This window comes from Vulpes lagopus, chromosome 1 (genome assembly GCF_018345385.1).
Source record: "Vulpes lagopus strain Blue_001 chromosome 1, ASM1834538v1, whole genome shotgun sequence".
NCBI classification, from domain to species: domain Eukaryota; kingdom Metazoa; phylum Chordata; class Mammalia; order Carnivora; family Canidae; genus Vulpes; species Vulpes lagopus.
In genome coordinates, this window is record NC_054824.1 from 73,387,554 (window position 1) to 73,409,780 (window position 22,227).

The 22,227-nt window shown below is 42.7% G+C and overlaps 1 protein-coding gene across 1 annotated transcript in view; it reads right to left on the bottom strand.

Annotated features, from left to right (window-relative positions):
- LSG1 (large 60S subunit nuclear export GTPase 1) overlaps positions 1 to 22,227 on the bottom strand; it is a 31,390-nt gene that overhangs the window by 7,650 nt on the left and 1,513 nt on the right. Inside the window, exons 2-10 of the mRNA XM_041770011.1 lie at positions 21,550 to 21,676; positions 16,339 to 16,459; positions 16,077 to 16,163; positions 15,495 to 15,581; positions 11,272 to 11,332; positions 9,759 to 9,935; positions 4,168 to 4,578; positions 1,570 to 1,671; positions 1,301 to 1,444 (exon numbers count right to left, since the gene is read on the bottom strand). Of these exons, the coding sequence (XP_041625945.1) occupies positions 1,301 to 1,444; positions 1,570 to 1,671; positions 4,168 to 4,578; positions 9,759 to 9,935; positions 11,272 to 11,332; positions 15,495 to 15,581; positions 16,077 to 16,163; positions 16,339 to 16,459; positions 21,550 to 21,676 (1,317 nt within the window). The remainder of the gene's footprint in view (positions 1 to 1,300; positions 1,445 to 1,569; positions 1,672 to 4,167; positions 4,579 to 9,758; positions 9,936 to 11,271; positions 11,333 to 15,494; positions 15,582 to 16,076; positions 16,164 to 16,338; positions 16,460 to 21,549; positions 21,677 to 22,227) is intronic.

Genomic DNA, 22,227 nt, shown 5'->3' on the forward strand with positions numbered 1-22,227 from the left:
TGATTCACAGAGAAGCTGAAAATACACAGAGGAGCATTAAATACTCTAACACCTGTGTTCTCAACTCTCAAGAGGTAGTAAAAATGTCATCTACTATACAAACTGTTGAAAACGCAAACTCTAAATGCTGTACCAGCCCCTCCCGCCTCCCAGACGTAAGTGGAATTTGTGGTGCAGCCGCCAGCCCACTTCTCAGGCTTTCACATTCCCAAGTGTCTGTCAATATAAAGTACTATGCTGTGAAATGACAGGTTTTACAAAAATGGTGTTATACCCGTAAGTAACATTTTGAGATTTACCCAGGTCACTACAGGTAGGTTTAGTGCAGTACTTTTATACAGCATCTTAGCGATATATCGTATTTTATGTATCCTGGTAAATGAATTCTCTCTCATTATTTCTTACAGAAAGAGAAATCGAATAGGGGTGCATACAGGGCTGTGGCCTTCAGGGCAGGCATTAAGGACTTGTCAAGAACTGTGCAAGGCCAGAAATTTTACCCTACTTATAAAGTACCAAATCACGTGCCGGTTTCACGCAGTCTCCTACCTTCCACCAGCACCCCTGGAACAGTTAACAGACTAACCTGCTGGCTTGTAAGGAGGGTCAAACCTTGACACCATGGTTCTCAGCAGATCTACCTATGAATACTTTTTCATGTCAGACACTGTCCTAGATCTTCACATAAGTTAACAAGTTAACTGATTATGCCGGGAGGCAGCAGAGTTCCTAACTAGTACACGTTAGCTGTACTAACTTGCAAACTGTCTAACTTCTCTGTGCCTCACTTTCCTGAAGCTTGAACAAATGGGAACAGCAGCAATACCCACGTCAAGGGGCGCTTTAAGAATTAAATGAAACTACTTGGTAAGTGTTGTGTGAAGCACACAGTAAGCATACAATAAACACCATTAAATTGGCTATCATTAAATTCTCACAACCAACTGCAAAGTAGCTATTACTGGCATATTTCTGAAAAGAATGTTTCTAGAAGGTTAAGCGAGCTTACCAAGGTCACACAAATAGTCAAACACCAGAGTCAGGACTCAACTCGGGGCTGAAATCCACAGCCTGGGCTCTTCCATTCATACTAGGGACACTGCTGCCACCAGGACACAAGGTTCTACTTCTGCAGTCCTGACGCTGCCTCACCGTATAAACTTGGGCAGATCACTACTGAGTAGTTCAGGTTTCTCCGTCAACAGCAATCCTAAATCCATCCAATGCAAAGTGGGGTCCCAAACCACCCAAAGCCCTAATATACACATAATAACCAGTCTTTGTAAAGCAGAAAGGATATTAGTGACACAGGGGGGACGTGGTCTCTCATTTGGTCGATTGGGAGGATTCCATTGCAGATCATCTCTGCCTTGGTGGAGACAAAGGATGGCATCACCAGGCCTGGGCAGTCACATAAGCAGAGGCCAGGCTCCACATAGAGAGTCTGAAAGACAAGGGAGAAGTTTCTGTCGGGCACACAGCGGAGGAAGGGAAAAGAGCAGCACACAAGTGGTGAGGACCTTCAGAGAAACACCCAGAGAGGGGCACTGGCTGGTGCTGCAGAAATACCTGGAAATGCTTGGTGTGGCCGGGTGTGGCAGACACAGACACTTTCTTGTCACCCATAATGGTGTTGATTGTGGAACTTTTACCAACATTCGGGTAGCCCACCTGCGGGAGACACCTAAGTTACTCAAGAGTCAAACAGTACATCCATTGAGCCGAAGATAATACAAACACAGGGCAGCAGCAGCTTAAGTGTTTGGCTGCTTCAAAAGATTATTTGAAATAGACGCTGTTTGTTGAGTTTCCTGCCCTGTGGCGTGGGTGTACGTACTCAGACACGTTTCCAGTGGGGAACAGTCAAGCTAAGTACGTTTTATTGGTATTGGTCTTGCTGTAACAGCAGGTGTTACAGTAATCCTCAGCCCCGTTTCCGGCTCCCCCCACAATGTCCCATCACGCAGGCATCTCACCATTTCTGTATTTTCCACACAGGGGGTGAAGTCGAGGATCAGAATAGGTATTTTAATCATCACAACATACAATTCATTTTTAATTTTTAGTAACCTATTAGCAAGCTTCTGTCTTACTGGTTAAAAATTTTAAGTGGCACACTGACTTGATAGGTGCAAACAAGCTACTGAAGTTCTTCGGTTACACTTAGCAGAATCATATAAGGGTTTGCAAATAAATGCTCAAATCATCCCAGCCTTGCTCCAGGCTTTTTCTCAGACTTTTCCGTGTGCCTCTAAATCCAATTCCCTCTTACGTGGTTCCAAAATCCTCCATCAGTGTGACTAGAAGATTATAAATACCGACTCCATTGATCAGAAGTGCCCAAACCTCCCACCTCTATTACAGGCCTCTTAACGGACAAGTTTCACTATTCTGGTTTCCACTCTCACTGCTCTCCACACTTAGCCATGCTGTCACCTACTGTTCCATGAATATATTTCCATTCCTGGGGCTTTGCTTAAACATTTACCTTCTGTTTGTCTGGAAGGCCCTTCCACTGCTGCTTTGTTGAAGCCTAATGTTATACTTTAAGGTGCAAATCTTACATAAAAATTTCAGATAACTGTTCATTAATCTCAGTATTTTCCTCACTCTTTGTGCTTATTTGTATTTTGATTAGATGACATATTACTATTTGTATAGATGCCTTTTGCTGGTGGGGTGCTTTTGTGGCTGTCATCTGCTCCACTTTCTGCAGTTCAGGCTCCCTCACTATACACTCCAAAGGCCGCTGGCTGTCCTCTCTCACTCACCATATTTGGAACTACATGCTCTGGGAGGGTGGGAACTCTGTCTGTCTGGTCCCCTGATACATGGCTAGGGACCAGCAGGATGCCTGGCCTGTGGCAGGTGATCAATAAATGTTCACAGCAGGAGTAAATTAACCTAGTCTCAGGTTTTCTAGAGTAAAACATTCAGAAAATGAAGAGTCTGTTTAGCATCTCCATACATGTGAGAAAGAAAGAAACTACCTTTTAGGGAAGCTGGGCTTTCTGATGGCATGTAGAAAATGAATTTTTAGCAATAATATAAAGAAATGAAGCTGAAAGAAATGACATAAGTTCCCCAAGGTTTATACAAGTGAATCCATTCACAGTAGCACTAGGTCTGCCTGGCTCCAGGGGCAATTCCTTTAGCTAGTGCTCTATGTCTGTCTCTCTCAAATAAATAAATTTTAAAAATAAACAAATAAATAAATAAATATTTATTTATTTATAAATCTTAAAACAAAGATGTTGACCTGCTACAATCAGTGACTAGGCTTGGGCGGGAGGGGGGTATGCATGTAACTTAAGAGCTAGAAGATTTTAAATCTGCCACAATCTATTTCTCTCACAACTTTGATCTCTTGGATGAGGCTTTTAACATACCTTCTCTAACATCTTATGTTTCCTTAGCTAAAGATGGGACCTCTGGAGCTGTGCTGTCTGTCTTTAAAGTCCAAGCACTTCTCACAGCCACCTCTAGAATTAGCATATACACAGCTAGGGATGTGATCTCCTTTCCCTTGTTCTTAGGAAACTAAAGCGGCAGCCATGCTTTGCCTGGCCCGAAAGATGCTGGGATTCTCCTTAAAATGCAGGTGGAACATTTACAGTACAAGCTGGCAAGGACCACTTCACACCAAAAGCCGATAGAGGGTAAGATTACTGAACTGGAAGTCTGAAGACAACCTTAGAAGTTTTCTCATTCTACTACCTCTTGGTAAGCCACACGTGTGGTAGGGCTGAACTGGAAGACGGGAGAAGATAATTAATAGGAATAGGGGCATAACCAGTGTAAGCCTTGAGAGGGCTCGTTCTTTAGAGTTGGGCTTTACCTATTCCCACAGTGCCAGTGGGCAACAAGAGGGCAATAACATCTCCTATGACACCAAAAGCTTGGTTCGGCCCTTGGGTTCCAGTGTAGCTACCAACGGATTGGAAATAAATGGTGGGGCGCCTGGGTGATGCAATCAGTTGGGTAGTCAACTCTTGGTTTCAGCTCAGGTCAAGATTTCAGGGTCATATGATTGAGCCCTGTGCACTGGGCTCTGCACTCAGTGCAGAGTCTCCTTGGGATCCTCTCTCACTAAAATAAAATACATCTTAAAAAGCAAACAAAAAAGGTACCCATGCAGTAACAATCTCAGGACCCATTTCATCTTACCAGTCCAACCATAAGTTGTCCGTCTTTCATCTTCTTCCCAGTGTGTAGCTGCTTAAAGATTTCCAACAATTCCTGCCTTGATACCAGATGGCTAAAATTGTGTGTGCGCCTCTTCTGCAGGGTGTTCCTCCCCTGAGCCTCAGAATCCGCAGTGCAGCTTCCCTGCCAGTCCCGGCCATAGGCCTCTTCGTTGGGGTTGCCGTCCTCTTCCGAACATGTCTGCCAAACCTCCTCCTCCTCCTCCTGACAGTCCTCATACTCACTGGCATCTTCATCACTAGTGGTAACATCACTAAGTGAGAGGGAAGCCCTGTCTGGGAGATGTCTAGGCTCACTGCATGGGACTGCAGCCTCTTCACAACCAGACTTCTCAGACTCGGCTGTGTTGGCTTCTCCAGCACTCCTGTTCACCTGTTTTCAATGAAATGAAAGAAACCAAAAAGCTCAGAAGGGACAACAATGGCACCTTTCACTCTAGTGAAAGTACTCAAGGTTGGTTATCTCAGATGAACAGAGGGGAAGCCAAGTAAGTTATAAAGGAAACCAGAAAAGGTGAAAATAGGGAGACAAGGCAGGCCTTTTGGTGAAAGGACACAATAAACTATTAACAGTAGTGCCCTCTGGAGACGGGAGGGGCAGTGGACCTTCACTTTATACATTTCTATATCCTTTGAACTTTGTACAATGTCTGTTACTTTTGTATCAGATGTATATAAAACATCTTTATGTTTTTTAAGATTTTATTTATTTATTCATGAGAGACAGAGAGAGAGAGAGAGAGAGGCAGAGACACAGGCAGAGGGAGAAGTTCCATGCAAGGAGCCTGACACGGGACTCGATCCCGGGTCTCCAGAATCAGGCCCTGGGCTGAAGGCAGGCATTAAACTGCTGGGCCACCCGGGCTGCCCTAGATACATCTTTAAAAAAAAGCAAGCGTTTAGAAAAGCCTGTGTCAAGCTGAGTTCTTTGGCAGTACATTATTTTGCACCAGGCTGTAGAACAAAGCATTTCTCATTAACAATTAACATTTAACATTCTCTTCTTTGCACAAAGCAAGAAGGGCAGAGTTTATACTTTGAGTTTTTTACATTTGCATTTTTAAAGACCATGGTTTGCATATTTAAGGAAACTGCTATTTCTTTATAATTGCCTTTAATAACTCAAAGCACTGTGGAGCATAGCACCTTCTGGATGAAATACATGAGCAACGAAACATGTGAAAATCATACACATATATGCAAAGAACAAAAATAATTTACTCTTCAGAGATATGTTAATTCTTAAGAATTCTGACAAGCAAAAATAAGACAATATGTAGTATTACTAATCTGAATCAACAAGAGTGAGCTGGTTTGCATCTAGAAGTGATACAAACCCTGTATAATTTCTAAATTACCTAGTGTTAGAATGAATAACCATAATAGAAGAGGACACAATGAACTCAGTTAAATAAGTATCCTAAATTTCAGTAAACTAAATCTAAAGTAGAGATATAAACAAAATGTCAGGGAAAATAGGCATGATTTCATGATCAAGGCTGGCAAATCAAAAGGCAACATGGCAGCATGGTTTATAACAGAGCCACAGAACTGGAAGCAATTTCTATGAGAAATGAGCAATGAATGTAAAGAAGATGGCGTGTCTTCACTGTGAGCTTTTCTGAATCATTTCAAAAATATGAAACAAACAGAAAACAGTAATGTGAACTGAATGTGCATTAAAAAAACTAAAACTGAAGCAGTTTAGGTTCAGGAAAAATGATAAAGACAACAGAAGGACTTTGTGGTAGTTATAGTAAACCTGAAAAGGGAAAAGTCAATCCCTTGGGGAAACACAGCACAATTTAACAGATGGCCAAGAGAAAACCAAGGTACTCAGCTTGAAAACTGTCATTTTTCCCCAAATAAGAAGGGGTTAACAACTGTAAAGGAAGAACCAAACTTCAGATATTTGAGAAAACAGTGACTATTAAACTATTCCTAGTAAGTTCATGTTTGATACTCAAATGACAAGTGTGATTACAGCAGTGATGTCACAATGGTAGCTGGCTTTGGTCTTGGGAAATCATGAAAAATGGTAGATACTTCAGAAGATGTGGAAGGAGTAAATGATGGCTAACTTCAAAAGGGAGAAAGTGTACCTTCCATAACTACACACTGAGAACCCAGTCGTATGGGAGCAGGTCTACAAGGTAGCTGGTGAGCCCTGGAAGACAACTGAAGGTAGTAGCAAGGGTTCCCTGAGAACAGATTATGCAAAAATGAAATGTTCTACTTGGTTAACAGTCCAGGGAATATCACATTAGTAGATGCAGAAAGTAATCTTTTTTCCTTTCTTTCTTTTCTTTTTGTTTTTAAAGACTTTACCTATTTATTCATGAGATAGAGAGACAGAGGGAGAAGCAGCCTCCCCATGGGAAGCCCGATGTGGGACTTGATCCCAGGGCCCCGGGATCACGCCTTGAGCTGAAGGGAGATGCTCAACTACAGAGCCACCCAGGTGCTCCTCTTTTCCATTTTTTTTTAAAAGATTTTAATTTATTCATGAGAGACACAGAAAGTTAGAGAGGGGCAGAGACACAGGAAGAGGGAGAAGCAGGCTCCTCACAGCGAGTCTGATGCAGGACTCGATCCTGGGACTCTAGGATCACGCCCTGGGTCAAAGGCAGGCGCTAAACGGCTGGGCCACTCAGGGATCCCCTCTTTTTCCATTTCTGATAGTTACTGGGTCGGTACATCAGGGCTAAGCCATACAGTGATAAATATTTAAAAACTTCAGTAAGGGATCCCTGGGTGGCGCAGCGGTTTCGCGCCTGCCTTTGGCCCAGGGCGCGATCCTGGAGACCCGGGATCGAATCCCACGTCGGGCTCCCGGTGCATGGAGCCTGCTTCTCCCTCTGCCTGTGTCTCTGCCTCTCTCTCTATCTCTCTGTGACTATCGTAAATAAATAAAAAATAAATAAATAAATAAAAAAAATAAATAAATAAAAAAAATAAATAAAAACTTCAGTAAAACATCAGCTTTCAGTAAAGACTTGAAACAACAGAGATAATGGTTAAGAAGACAAACTATGAAGCCAATAATGGTTAAGAGGACAAACTATGAAGCCAGACTATCTGAAGATAATAAGCATTTATATTTCTTGTTGGGATGATTAATACAATGTATAAATTGCTTAGGACAGTGGTGCCTGGCACAGGATAAGCTTTCTATGGACTTTTATTAACAAGAGTAACAACTGAATAATTACTATTGTTATATCCTTGTGAACACATCTGTATTCATTACATCAGAACCTTTGGCTCAGAGGGCTCAGTTAAGTTCACAGAAGGTTACAGAGCTCTCTCCTTGGTCCTGTTTTAAATGTTGCTGATGACTGGAAAGAATATCAGAAGGACAAATACAAAATTTGCATATTCAAAGCTAGGAGAGAAAAGCAAATTACACAACCAAAATGAATTCTCTACCTTAGCCCCAAATCATGAACAGTATTTCAGAGGAACCGTACTGTCCTAAGTTGAGGTAAAAATAAGATGAAAAACCTTTTCCACATGAGAGACTTAAGTCTTTTTGGTTGTTTACAGGTTAAATGAGCGAAGAGTGTAACACAGCTCCTCTGAGATACAGTGAATTAACAAAAACAGAATTACTGGGAGGATCCGGATCACATGGAATAATCAATTGTCCCTCTGAATACCTAACGTATGTAATTAGGTGCCACCAATTTTAAGTGTTTTCCTGATTAAGCAGATAGGCATCTGAGATGAAGAGTGCCCCAGATAACGTGTCCAAGATGAATAGGAACCCAGAAAACATACACAGAGAAAACGAAGGGGACAAGGGAAGAGTCCTTCTATCAAAGGCTAGGGAGGCTGACTTAGCTTCACTAAACTGAAAAACTTTCTAAATGCAGACAAAGAAGGGGCTAGCTGGTCTCTGTCATTTAATGTAGTTAAAAAACAGAGATTATATGACTTTGCCATGGAGGTGAGGGAAGGAATTCACAGTTAGAGCTAATCTGTGAGCTCATCAAGAGGAGGACACTGTATTCACTGGCACTCAGCTCAACGTACAAAATAATCTCTAGACGGCTGACAGATATGAGAAAAGGAAAGGAAAAGGCTAGGAAAAAAGATACTTTAAGTCTCTTCTAGCTCTAAGATTTTTTAAAAAAAGATTTTATTTATTTACTCATGAGAGACACAGAAAGAGGCAGAGACACAGGCAGAGGGAGAAGCAGGCTCCCTGTTGGGGGAGCCCGATATGGGACTCAATCCCAGGACCCCAGGATCATGCCCTGAGAAGGCAGATGCTCAACCACTGAGTCACCCAGGTTTCTCTAGCTCTAAGACTCTACTACTGATTTCATTTGATAGTCATTATTAGCTAATAGTTGTATTTTTTTTTATTAGAAAATAAACCCAAGGGATCCCTGGGTGGCGCAGCGGTTTGGCGCCTGCCTTTGGCCCAGGGCGCGATCCTGGAGACCCCGGATCGAATCCCACGTCGGGCTCCGGGTGCATGGAGCCTGCTTCTCCCTCTGCCTGTGTCTCTGCCTCTCTCTCTATCTCTCTGTGACTATCATAAATAAATAAAAAAAAAAAAAAAAAAGAAAAGAAAATAAACCCGAAGGCTGGCTCAGTGGTGGAGCACGTGACTCTTGACCTTGGGGTTGTAAGTTCAAACCCATACTGGGTGTGGGACTTAAAAAAACAAAACAAAACAACAAAAAAAGACCAAACCCAAACCATTTCTGTAAAATTTGAGTTAATAGATAACATAGTAGGGCCACCTGGGGGCTCACTGGTTGAGTGTCTGCCTACGGCCCAGGGTGTGATCCTGGAGTCCCACATCAGGCTCCCCACATGGAGCCTGCTCCTCCCTCTGCCTGTGTCTCTCGTCTGTCTCTCTCATGAATAAGTAAACAAAATCTTTAAAAAACAAAAAACAGGGCAGCCCAGATGGCTCAGAGGTTTGATGCCGCCTTCAGCCCAGGGTGTGATCCTGGAGTCCGGGGATCCCACGTCGGGCTCCCTGCATGGAGCCTGCTTCTCCCTCTGCCTGTGTCTCTGCCTCTCTCTCTGTCTCTATGAATAAATAAAATCTTAAAAAACAAAAAATAAAACAAACAAAAAAAACAAAAACAAAAACAAAAAAAAGATAACACAGTATATCTTTAGAATTGTTGTTTGTTGTTTGTTCAGTTGTTTGTTTTGAAAACAATGTCGAAAGAACTTCTAATCATGTCCTGAGGAGTACAGGTACCTACTTCGGTTGTACTTGCCTCCTGCTAAAAACAATTATAAGGTAATTATGAAGCTTCCTATACAATTTCCTTTCAAAAATCTAAAAAAGGAAAAAAGAAAAAAAAGAAAAAAATCATCAGTCTATAACACAGAGCCCGAGATGTCAGACTATCTGACGGCCAGAAAAAGTAACCCTGTGACTCATTTTTCTATAGGTCATCCTACTATCAGAACATTTAGGGAACAAACAAAAACCCTGGATTCCCATAAACGTTCAGTGAGAAAAACAAAGCTTACTGAAATCCTCCTCCCAGAAACACAACCTGAAAAAGCCGCCCAGGTTACCTCAGAGTCCCCAGTTGGTTGAATGGCTGCAGCCAAAGCCGACCAGAAGATAATCTTCACATCTTCTTTTTCAAAATATGTGGCCCAGGCACTCCGCTGCTCAACAGTCAACAAGTCTGCCTTATTTATCAAAATGACGTTTTCCTTACTATCATTTACTTCTTTCACGTAACGTTCCTAGGCAAGACAAATGACAAATATATTTAGAAAGGCCTCTTCAAGCAAGTGAAAATTGGGCTAATTATATTTAAAGTCCCCAACTAGAACTAAAGTTTTTACTGCCCTCAGTTTTAAGTCAGTCCTAATTTAAATTTTTTATCTTGGTACATTCTACTGACCCTTTCAGTAAGCTCTGAAAAAGTTAGGTCGTATACACCTAGAAATATCCTCAGCATAAGAAACTGGAAAGGGTAAAAGGAAATGCTGTCCTACCCTGTCAAAGTATAACAGATTCTCTTCCTTTAAACAATGTAGTTCCTCTCTTTAATAATGCTGAATTACTTCTTTCACACAAAATTAAAGAATGGCAAAACTAGGAGATCTGTCAGCCAGCAGGGACTATTTTTCAGCCAAGTGATGACAGCCAATAATAAGCTCATTTTTTCATATAAAAAATATTTTGAGATCTAAAAGAAAAACAAGACTCAGTAATTGAAATTAATTCCCAACCGCAGCTCTTCATTAGGAGACACACCCAGGTATAAAAGCTGACTTCAACAGGAGTTCCATCATTAAGACTTTTGTTCCTCACCAGTGGATTTAAAATATTCTGTACTATTACTATTATGGACTCAAATACTAATAGGAACGCTTCAGATGTGTACAGTGTTTAATTTAAAACCTGTATCACATTATTTCATGTGGTCTTCACTCCTTAACTGTTACTCCCTCTGATGTTTTACAGACTTAGTTTGCTTGTAACATATCACAGAAGGGAACAACTAAGGCGTGAGGAGAGACTCTGATGAGACGGTAAGATGTGGGTAATAAGCACAATGCTACTTCAACTGATGTCTCTTAAAAAATGAGAAACACTGGCAAATGTCTCTTAAGAAACTGGCTTCTATTTTTTTTTTTTAAAAGATTTATGTATGTATTCATGAGAGACCCAGAGAGAGAGAGGCAGAGACACAGGCAGAGAAAGAAGCAGGCTCCCCGCAGGGAGCCCGACGTGGGACTCGATCCTGGGTCTCCAGGACCACAACCTGAACCCAAGGGAGGTGCCCAACCACTGAGCCACCCAGGGATCCCAAGAAACTGGCTTCTAAACTAAAAGGTAGAAAGGTCATGTGATTGTCTCTTCCTGCAGATGGAAATGCTTGTTTTCAAAGGAAAACACCTGTCTAAACAGCGACAGTACGCAAGCGCCTGACCCTGGGAGGAGAGGGCCCTCCTTAAACACGGCTACGGCAGAGAACAGAATGTTTGCCGGCAGTTACTGCTGTCAGTGATGCTGTCCCTCCTGCTGTGGCTCCAAGGACTGCACATCTGAATCCTGTCACACTTTACTTACCAGATCCTCACATCTAAATAGGAGTGGGTTTCGAGCATCTACTATCTGGACCACGATATCACTGTAAAAGAAAGGGGAGATTCCAATCATTGTGAAGTGAAACACGGACCATATAATAATCATAGCAAACATTTTCCACTATTGTGCCCTTTACACATTTAATGTTTTAAGGTACAATTATCTCTAGTTTATATGTGAGGAAACTACAGCTTAAAAAAGGGAAGTCACCAGCTGCCGAGTGATGGAGCTGGGCCAGAGGATGTGCCTGCAATCCTCACACTCTCTTGCTGTTACATGTCCTGGAGAGCCTCTCATGATGTTTCACTGCTAAAGCTTCAAGTGTATCTTCTAGTAAACTCTCCTGGTGAGGCAAGGAGTATTCCAAATACTTTAATCCAACATGAGGCCTACTGTATACTCAGTATCCAGAATACACTGGTGTTCAGGCCTCTACAGAAAACTGATAAATCACTTGCTGATAGCTGCCACCATCAAAGCCTGTATCTTACTTACACCCAGGGCTGATGAGACAAAGCATACATCTAGCAAATCATCATCCACCTACTGCAAAAATGTGTTTGAATCACTCAAACACAAATCAGGAAAAATCAACTCAAGATGCCACACCAAAGTAGAAATGAGGGTCCTGTTTCTTCGGTCACACGGGAGCTGCAGCAATAAGACGACTTTCTGTAGCTGACAGCAAGCTCCTCAGAGCGTTCACAGATGCAGCAGGGACTACAGCAGCCTAGCACTGCACGAAGAGGATCCTCCTTCCATTCTGCCTCCATGGCTAGGAGAGATGCTCTAAGGGCCAGCGGCCACTGCCACTGCAAGGAAATGAGCTGCACACACGCTCACAACAGTCACCTAAAATCCCACGCCTAGTTAGCCAGTTCTGAAGTAATGATCATGCAATTAGGCTAGACAGGGAGGAGATGTATTACATCAAGCTTACCATTTAAGGCAGGGCTTTGACAGTCAAAGTGCATTTTCTTTCAGGATGGTTAAATATCCAGCGTAATACTCTGATTCAAAGGAACTCACAGACTTGCTAGTTTATTGCAAACTATTGTTAAATTCTCTAATTAAGTGGGTCACGGTATTTTTTCTTTAATGTAGTATCTACCACATTCAAGCTGTGAGGATTTAACAGTAAATTCAACAATGATTACAAAATACGGACCAAACCTAATAAACGAGGATTGCAGGGTCCACAAACATTAGGTCTACCCACCAACATGCAGAAAGAATACTGAGCTAAGAAACAGCAAAATGAAGCCCGCTGGCTCTGTGAGCAGAATGAGACTGCAGGGCGCGGACCATGTACCAGGAAAAGCTTCCTGGAATACACTGTTCGGCCCTCAGGGCCCCAGCAGCTCCCTGCATCTCAGTGACAGGGCACACATCAAATCTTTTCCAAAATTAAAGAGGCAGATGGCTTAGCTAGCGTGTTACCAAACAGGAGACATCTGCTGTACAGATCATACCAATAAATATTTCCTGTTAAAAAATGTGGCAGTAGTTGCTTTATTAATAATATTTCTACATAATTCAGGTCCTCATCCATGTGATATAAGCTATATACCTTAAGTTACAGACGTGCTCTGTCTTTTTTTTTTAATTTTTATTTATTTATGATAGTCACGCAGAGACACAGGCAGAGGGAGAAGCAGGCTCCATGCACCGGGAGCCTGACGTGGGATTCGATCCCGGGTCTCCAGGATCGTGCCCTGGGCCAAAGGCAGGCGCCAAACCGCTGCGCCACCCAGGGATCCCCCGTGCTCTGTCTTATAAACAGAAAAATACCACATAATGAAAGTAATGGCAAGTAATAGTGTAAACTAATTGAAGTGAGGCATTTCAACAAGTACAGGCTCCCTCTGGGAAAAACCAGTTGCTTATTTAGGGACATAAAGTACATATAGGGCCTTTCTGTCAAATGTGAAAGAATGAACATATATGGTTCTCTCTTTAAAACCTATAAAAATGAACGTAAACTCTGAAGCTCCTTAGGACAAAGAGGAAGCACAGCAGCAATGAGACCCGGAAGCCCAGTCAAGAAGCAAGCCTGTTCACACCCCAGAATCCAGGGAACTTGGGATTAGAAGCATCAGATGAAGGTCTCTAGGCAAAGTGAAGGGTTGGACTGAAATCAATCTGAATGAGGAGCTCTTAGGTCTGCTCTCCTGTTCCATCCAGCTAGGCAACCCCCCCCCCCCCCCATCTCCTATCCCAATGGCAGAAGGCTAGGTGATTATGGAGAAAATGAACCTGAGAGGCTGCAGGATTGGAGGACCTCAAGCATAGGAAAAGGTGGCAAAAAATACTGAAAAAAGGGGGATTAACTAAGTCTACATACCAGATGGTGAAAATGTGCAATCCCCTTGTATTATACCACCACCTTTGGCCATGTTCTTGGCAGATCATTCTTTTAGGAAACTGGCTCCAGATCCTAACATCTTGGGGTATTCCAACAAAATAAAATTGATCCCTACTCAGTCTTGTTTTTTTAAAGATTTTATTTATTCATGAGAGACACAGAGAGGCAGAGACACAGGCAGAGGGAGAAGCAGGCTCTCTGCGGGGAGCCGGATGCGGGACTTGATCCCAGGACCGGGGGATCATGACCTGAGCGGAAGGCAGACGCTCAATCACTGAGCCACCCAGGCGTCCCCCTACCCAGTCTTGTACAGTGAAGTCCACCAGTTGGCAAATTCCACTCAACAGGTGGTCCTGTCAATCTTGTAATGCTTTGTTCTTAAATATGACCACGATGGGGCACCTGGTGGCTCAGTCAGGTAAGCATCTACCTTTGGCTCAGGTCTCTATCCTGAGGTCCTGGGATGGAGCCCTGAGTTGCTGAGCAGGGATCCCGCTTCTCCCTCTGCCCTTCCCCCGCTCATACTCTCTTTTCTATTGCAAATAAATATCTTAAAAAAACATAGGAATGGGCAGCCCAGGTGGCTCAGCCGCCTTCAGCCCAGGGCATGATCCTGGAGTCCTGGGATTGAGTCCCTGCATGGAGCCTGCTTCTCTCTCTGCCTGTGTCTCTGCCTCTCATGAATAAATAAAATCTTTAAAAACAAAACAAAAAACATAAGAATGCCCGACAAACGTTACTCAGCATCTGAGGAAAGCCTCTTATGTAAAAGCCAGAAACCAAAATAAATAGAAAAAAAGGAACAGATAGAAAAGACAACACAGGAAGTAGTAGAAAACCTAAAAAAAAAAAAAAAAAAGCAAAAAGCCAAAACAATACTGTTAAATATGCAGATGGGGACGTTCCAAGGTGAGGTTTCAGTATGTTAAAGCTTGTTAGCATCTCTTTGGAAGCGGCAGTACACATGTTCAACTGCTCATGAGGTCCTGAAGATCCACTGTGCTCCAGAGGTTCCCCAGGAGAACCAGTGGGTCTTTCCAAGCCTCATTCAAGCCTAACTGAATCAAAAGGGCCTGCACAGAGCCTGGGGATCAGCAGCAAGCGTCTACTATTTTCAGGCTTAGAGATTTGCCTTGTTACCCTGACCTCTCCTTACCCCAGCCCAAGAGCCCTCTCTCTGCCCCTGTGGGAGCAGGAGAGAAAGATATGTAAGCGACTTAAAAAAAAATTGAGACATAATCCACATATCATAAAATTAACCCTTTAGAAGTATACAAAATTCAGTGGTTTTTAGTATATTCAAAGTTGTGCAATCACCAATAATTCCAACTAAAACAAATCACTCCTCAATTCTCTCAGTCCTTATCAGCTTCTTCTTCCTCTGTTGTAACTCGGCCCACTGCCTTTCTATCTGTAACACAGCAGGAACTGCACTCACTTTGGATTTATTACGTACTGATCATCTGAGTGCAAAGATTGTGCTTCATTCCTGTATGCCCCGAAGCCTACCCCACAACATATTTTATCTTTGCAATCAGGTATCTACCCCCTTTCACATCCTTATTCTCCATATTTCCAGTAGGAATTCTACAGACATTTCCTGAAATAACTATAGGTACTTCAGAACTCATCTTACAGAAAACGTTCACCATTCTTACATGCTTATCAACGGGTTCACTTAATAATAATAAAGAAATCTATACTTTGAAAGATAAACAGCATCACACTTTCAGTTTTTATAATAATTCTCAATAGCCAGGGTCTATGAGCATCCATCAATGTCCGAATCTAATGTAACACCACTATTGTCTCTGTTACCCAAAAGGAAAATGGTACTTACCTTCTCTCTATCACCCTCCAGAGCTGGCGCCAGAAGTCCACATTCCTTTCAAATGGAGTTAGTAGCAACTTTTGTTCCTCTTCTAACCTGGCTTTAGAATGAAAAGTTTGTATCTTTGCCAGTTTAACAGTTTCAAGCAGTAAAACACTCAAATTCATTGCATTAAAAAATAAGTACACAAATATTGACTATTAAGCTTTTTATTACTTTCTCTTCAGTCAATATGAAAATCAAACTCCAAATTTTATACTTAATCTATTAAGCCTTAGATGTTTATCCTACAAAATGATGTTTCTCCCACACACCGCTCAAGAGAGTGGTGATCAACGCCACAGTGACTAGCGGCTAGAGAAGGGTAAGAAGAGAAGGCCAGGAAGGGAGTGGAGTAATCAATTTGCCATCTTTGTGCAAAGATGCACAAGTACCCAGCAATACTGGCTGCACACAGAATTTGCACTTACAAGAAATCTGCCATTTCCTTTTTAAAAGAATTAGGCCTTCAAAATGCAAATAACAACGTGAACACACCAAAGTGCCAGATTCAGAATTTCAAAACAAATCTTCATATAATCTAACACTCACCGGACAAGTTGACGTCTCCATTCTAGAAAGTTATCTTTCTCTGCCTGTTGGAGTTCTTCTGGACTAGTGTTTTTGTCCCACTTTGGTCTGAAACAATCACGGAGGAATAAAAAAAATTCCATGTGAGTTACAAAAATAAAACAGGGGATCTGGGTTTAATAACGGCGGCTGAGAAGAGGAAACAGGAAAAAGAGAAGAGCAAATGAAGAATCTTATACTCAGGTTATGCCCTGTAATGTCCTACCATTCTTGTTCAACTCACCTCCGTGGTATACTCAAGAACTGTTTGTTTTCTTCATGGAGTTTCTTAATTCTCTGGCTCTCCTCAAAAGACAGCAGTCCAGTTCTAGCCTCAGGATGCACAAACTTGATATTTAGCTTCTCTGTTTAGAGAAAAGAAAGTATTGCAATGAAGTGGCAATATAATGGATATGGGCATTACTCTGAAAACGAAAAATGTAGCACCTATAACAGAATTTTTTTTTAAGATTTTATTTATTCGTGAGACACACAGAGAGGCAGAGACACAGGCAGAGGGAGAAGCAGGCTCCCCGTGGGGAGCCCCATGCGGGACTCGATCCCAGGACCCCAAGATCACACCCTGAGCCAAAGGCAGATGCTCAACTGCTGAGCCAGCCAGGTGCCCCAGCAATGTTCCTCTTGACCTTTAAGCAAAGACTGCAGTCTGGTACCCCTGTCAGAAAACTAACACCATCTACGACCTTGGCCTGCACAGTCTAGTAACCTAGAGTACAGCCCACCCAACCACTATTCTCACTCATGCCAACCCCAACCAACAGTCAAAGGACCTACCCTATAGCCCCATATTTGGCAATTCTTTCACAGAATTGCCCTTTCCAACGGTGATCTCCCACCTGATGTTACCACTTTGCTTTGTCTAACCTCTGTACATGCCTCCAGTCCCTTGATTCGTTCCTTTTCTCTCAGGCCCTCATCTAGCTCATGGCCTCATTTTTCTCCCTATTTGGCCAAAACAATATGGCACAACCACTCTCCAACTAAACATCAAAATTCCTTACCCCTGCACCCGCTGCCGAATCTCCCAACCTCAGATAAAGCCAAGTATCCTTTCTTGTTCTCATTTCAGTAGCAATGCACTGAGGGCTGCTTCAAGTAACGCACAATAATGTAGCCGCTTGTCTCTGAACTACTTTTTAAAAAGATTTTATTTATTCATAAGAAACCCAGAGAGAGGCAGAGACACAGGCAGAGGGAGAAGCGGAGTCCCTGTAGGGGAGCCTGAAGTGGGACTCAATACCAAGACCCTGGGGTCACGCCCCGAGCCAAAGGCAAATCCTCAACCAATGAGCCACCCAGGTATCCCTCTCTGAACTGTTTTTATTCACAATACTTCTGACACCAAATTGTGCATTTTCCCACACCAGCAACCAGCTCTCCAACTCTCTGGAAAACAGCTCGATGTCCTACAATTCTATTATATTCTGACACTATCAAGACTTAGTATCAGACTCTATAGGTTTAAAGGCTCAGTTCCCATAAGGCGGTTGCATTCCAGATGCCACATCTCTGGAGGCTTCAGTGCACAGGCAGACTGATTAAATCACAGGCTTACTGGTGATCAACTCGATCTCTAGCATCTCTCCTGAGGTCCTGAGAATCCCAACCCCCTCATGACACGGTTGGTTCCTACTGCAACCAGCTCCTGCAGAAGCTACCCAGGGCCCACAAATCACCCCATTAGCATCAACTGAGGGAGGGTCTAAAGGGGCTCATAACGAGTAACAAAAACCACTCCTCTCACCTCTGACTCAGGAGGTTACAAACAAGGGTCGTAGAAGCTCTGGTTATCAGGAACCAGGGGTGAAGACAAAACAGCACAACATTACACTTAATCCTTATTTGCTGAAAATAAAGAGTGAATACCACCTGTGTCATTTTCTAAACGTAATGAGTTCCCACAGAACATCTAGCATTTCTTATTATTCTGTGCTCTTTCGTTAGGTCAGGGACCCCTATGAAAACTTATTTAAAAACCAATGACCATCAACTGATCTAAAAACTTGCATTCTCTCTCTCTCTCTCTCTCTCACACGTAAATCTGGCATGCAATCTGCAGGGCTCATACAGACAAGTGAAATGTGGTTTCCAGGTTAAAAATCTCTGTCTCTGTGCGTCCTGTGGTGTCTGCAGTCTACGGAAAACTGAAACAAAATTCTATCACCTCTAGATTATTAAGGGAAAGGAAGACAAGGTACAAAGTAAGTTTTAATGAGAAATTTTAATGGGTTTTTGAAAGGTTTATTTAGGCTTCACTATATAGGCATGATCGATTAAATCATCAGCCCTTGGTGATTAACCTAAATCTCCAGAGGTGGTGCTGAAAAATTCCAACCCTCTAATTACGGCTTAGGTCTGCCTAGAGACCAACCCTCATCCAGAAGCTATCCAGGGATCCCAAACACCAATTATCTCACTAGCACACAGAAGGACACTCTCATCATTCCAGAGATCCCAAATATATGTATACACACACATACACATTTATATCACAATTCACGTTGTCGCTACAAATGTACGGGCTCAACACCAGCTAGAAGGAAGAAAATCCTTCTATAGTTTTGGTTCCCTCATTCCCTGAACTATAACTAGATTCCTTTTACATGATCTTAATAGAAAAATTGCAGCTATCACTTCACCTTCTCATCTACACATTTCTTTTTTTTTTTTTAATTTTATTTATTTATTCATGATAGTTACAGAGAGAGAGAGACAGAGAGGCAGAGACACAGACAGAGGGAGAAGCAGGCTCCACGCAGAGAGCCCGACGTGGGATTCGATCCCGGGTCTCCAGGATCATGCCCCGGGCCAAAGGCAGGCGCCAAACTGCTGCACCACCCAGGGATCCCACATCTACACATTTCTTAATGTGCACACCCACCTTCAGCTTCCCTTTGACCCCATTCTCTTCTCATCTCCTTCCAGGCTCAAACTTTTGTTTCATTTCCTCATTAACCCCTATTTTCCCTGTTTCTAAATATTAAACAATTTTTAATTACACAGTAGTAAACTCTCCATGTAAAAAATTCAACAACAAAGGCAAAGGTTCTCTTTGACCAACTCCCAACCTTCGGCCACCCCTGCAATCTCAGTTCGCTCCCTTGAGAGAATTAATTAAATGTGTAGGCCTCCAAGTTTCTTCCTAATATACACACACATACTGGATTGGTCAGATTATCTTCTTTTTCTTTTTTTGGGAGGGGAGGGGCAGGGAGAGGCAGAGGCAGAGGGATAATCCCACTCAGACTCCCCACTGAGTGCAGGTCCTCAATCTTAGGACCCTGAGATCATGACCAGAGCCAAAACCAACAAATGCTTAACCAACTGAGCCACCCAGGCGCCCCAGTCGGATTATGCTCTTAATGCACATGGTACCGTACTAGATGCACCCTTCCCCAACTTGGTCTTTTCACATGGTAATAGGTCATGGAGATCCTTTATACTTTAGTATCTTCAGACCTACCTCATTCTTTTTAACTGCCATATAGTATTCCACAGTATGCCATTTTCCCATCCATTGAACATTTAGGTTGGTTCCAAGTGTTCACTGTTAAAACATTATCTGGAAACTTGTCAGAAATGCAAATTCTCAGGTTCAACCCACACCTATTGCATCTCCAGAGGAGACGGCCAGGAATCTGTTTTCCAGGTAATTCTGATGCATACTAAAATTTGAGAACCACCATTCTACAGCAGGTATTAAAAAGTAGAAACACCAGGTCACAAAAAATGCACTTTAAATTCCTGATACTGTGAAACTAAATGTTGTATTTTCAACCGCTCCCTCTGTGCTGGCTCACCCCACAGCCTACAAACATGCTGACACTAACCTTGATTACATACATATGCACACATGCAAGCTGCGCAAGCCTCTCCCTGCCACAAACATCTCAAAAGAATACAGCATGCTCATAAACTCTACTTCCTTACCTTTTTCTATGATCTTTTCTCTCTCCTTCAGTGATGGCTCTCCCACTCCCCACTCCCTCTGCCCCCTTCTAGGACGTCTCGTTTATTCTATCTCCCTATTAACCTTGTTCTGATTCTTTGGCCATTCTTCTACTAGTGTTATTTCAATCTGGTTTGCTTCTCCCGCTGGGCTAAAGTAACTGGTCATTCCTCCTCAAAATCCATCATTGATCTTTCAAAACAAGGAAATCTAAAATCATGTTTGATACCTGCTTAAACCCCTCCAAATATTTCTTTAAAGCCCTTATTCTCAGGCAGCCCCAGTGGCTCAGCGGTTTAGAACCTGTCTTCGACCCAGGGCCTGATCCTGGAGACCCGAGATTAAGTCCCATATCATCGGGCTCCCTGCAAGGAGCCTGCTTCTCCCTCTGCCTGTGTCTCTGCCTCTTTCTCTCTCTGTGTGTCTCTCCTGAATGAATAAATAAAATCTTAAAAAAAAATAAAAAATAAATAAAGCCCTTATTCTCTCCACATTCAGGTCATCGCCCAGCTCCCTAGTGTTTGCTCATCACGTCCCGTCCCTGTACTTCAAGCACCTGCGAGCAACTTCTAATCATTTTCTGAACAAAGCAAGCTGTGGCTCACATCAGCTCGAGTCCTGTGCCTGCTGTGTATGTCCTTCTGTGTCACCTGACCTGTCCTAACATCTACTCATCCTTTGAGACTGAGCCCCAGCATAAAGCTGTCCTTGCCTGCCCTACGCGCCCTTCAGACAGAACAAATACTGATTGCGTCTTCTATGATCTGTTTGTTACAGACTTCTTTCATAGCACCTAAAACAAAATTCTGCAGAAACAAAATCATCTTACTCAACACTATATTCTCAGTAGCCAATACAATCCCAGACCGCAGCTGGGGCCCAATAAAAGCATGTAAATAAGTGAATGAATTTGCTAAACAGCACAATAACATCCATAATAAAAGAGTAATAGAACTAGTAGTTTAGAATGTTATCCGTGCCAGGTACTGCTTAGAAGACACACAAAAGACATAGGAGAGCAGCGACTAAATCAAATTACTTGCGTGGAAAATTCACTATTCTGTGTCAGCAAGTTCTTTAAAACACAATTCAAATTGCCTACATAACAGCAGCAGGCCCAGATAGTTTGCTTCCAACAATGGTGTCAGAAAACATTTTCTGGAAAATCCTGGTATTGCCTGCCACATTGCTGACTGGTCTCTTTCCGACAAGGGACTAAGTTTCTTGAACTTGATACAATGATGTATAACATAAAGGGGTTTTTGAACTTAATTTTAAAACTGTGGCACATTTTGAACCTCACAGCTTGATTCTACTTGATGAGACCTTCCCACCCTCCTCTGGGATATGTGCCTCTGGGTCACGACAGCCCACCTTTGAGCTTAGCAGGGCCCATAAAACACTTCTGAGTAGGCACATTTGTATGTAGTCAGCAAAGATGGAAGGGCGACCAGTGTCCTATGTACTCAGAAATAAATAACTTACCAGCTACAAATTCTGTTCCAGCAAGTTCTGCAGTGGCGAGGAAGTCATCGAGGGAGCTCTGTTCAGTCACTGACTGAAGATTAAGACGACCCCAATCGTAACCGTCGCTGAGCTCACTCGTGTGCAACTACGAAAGGAACACAAGGTAATAACACAGCTGTCCTCTTCTGCTTTCGACACGGAAACATGCTCTACACGCCCAGGATCTGATCTGCATTTTTTTTTAAAAGGTTTTACTTATTTATTCATGAAAGACAGAGAGAGACACAGATAGGCAGAGACACAGGCAGAGGGAGAAGCAGGCTCCATGCAGGGAGCCCGACGTGGGACTCGATCCCAGGACTCCAGGATCAGGCCCTGGGTTGAATGCAGGTGCTCAACTGCTGAGCCCCCCGGGTGCCCTGTTCTGCAGTCCCGAGGGCGATGTCAGCTCCCTTTAGGGTCACTATTAATACCGCTTAACATTTAACTAGTCAACATTTAAGCATGACAGATGCTTTCCATTTATTATCTCATTTAATTTTCTAAACCTTTTGAAATAAATTTTATGGTTATCTCTCGTCTGCTGATAAGGAAACAGTCTTGGACAGATAAAACATAACGAGCCTCTCGTTGCTGCTGATAAACAATGGAGATAGAGGGATCCCTGGGTGGCGCAGCGGTTTAGCGCCTGTCTTT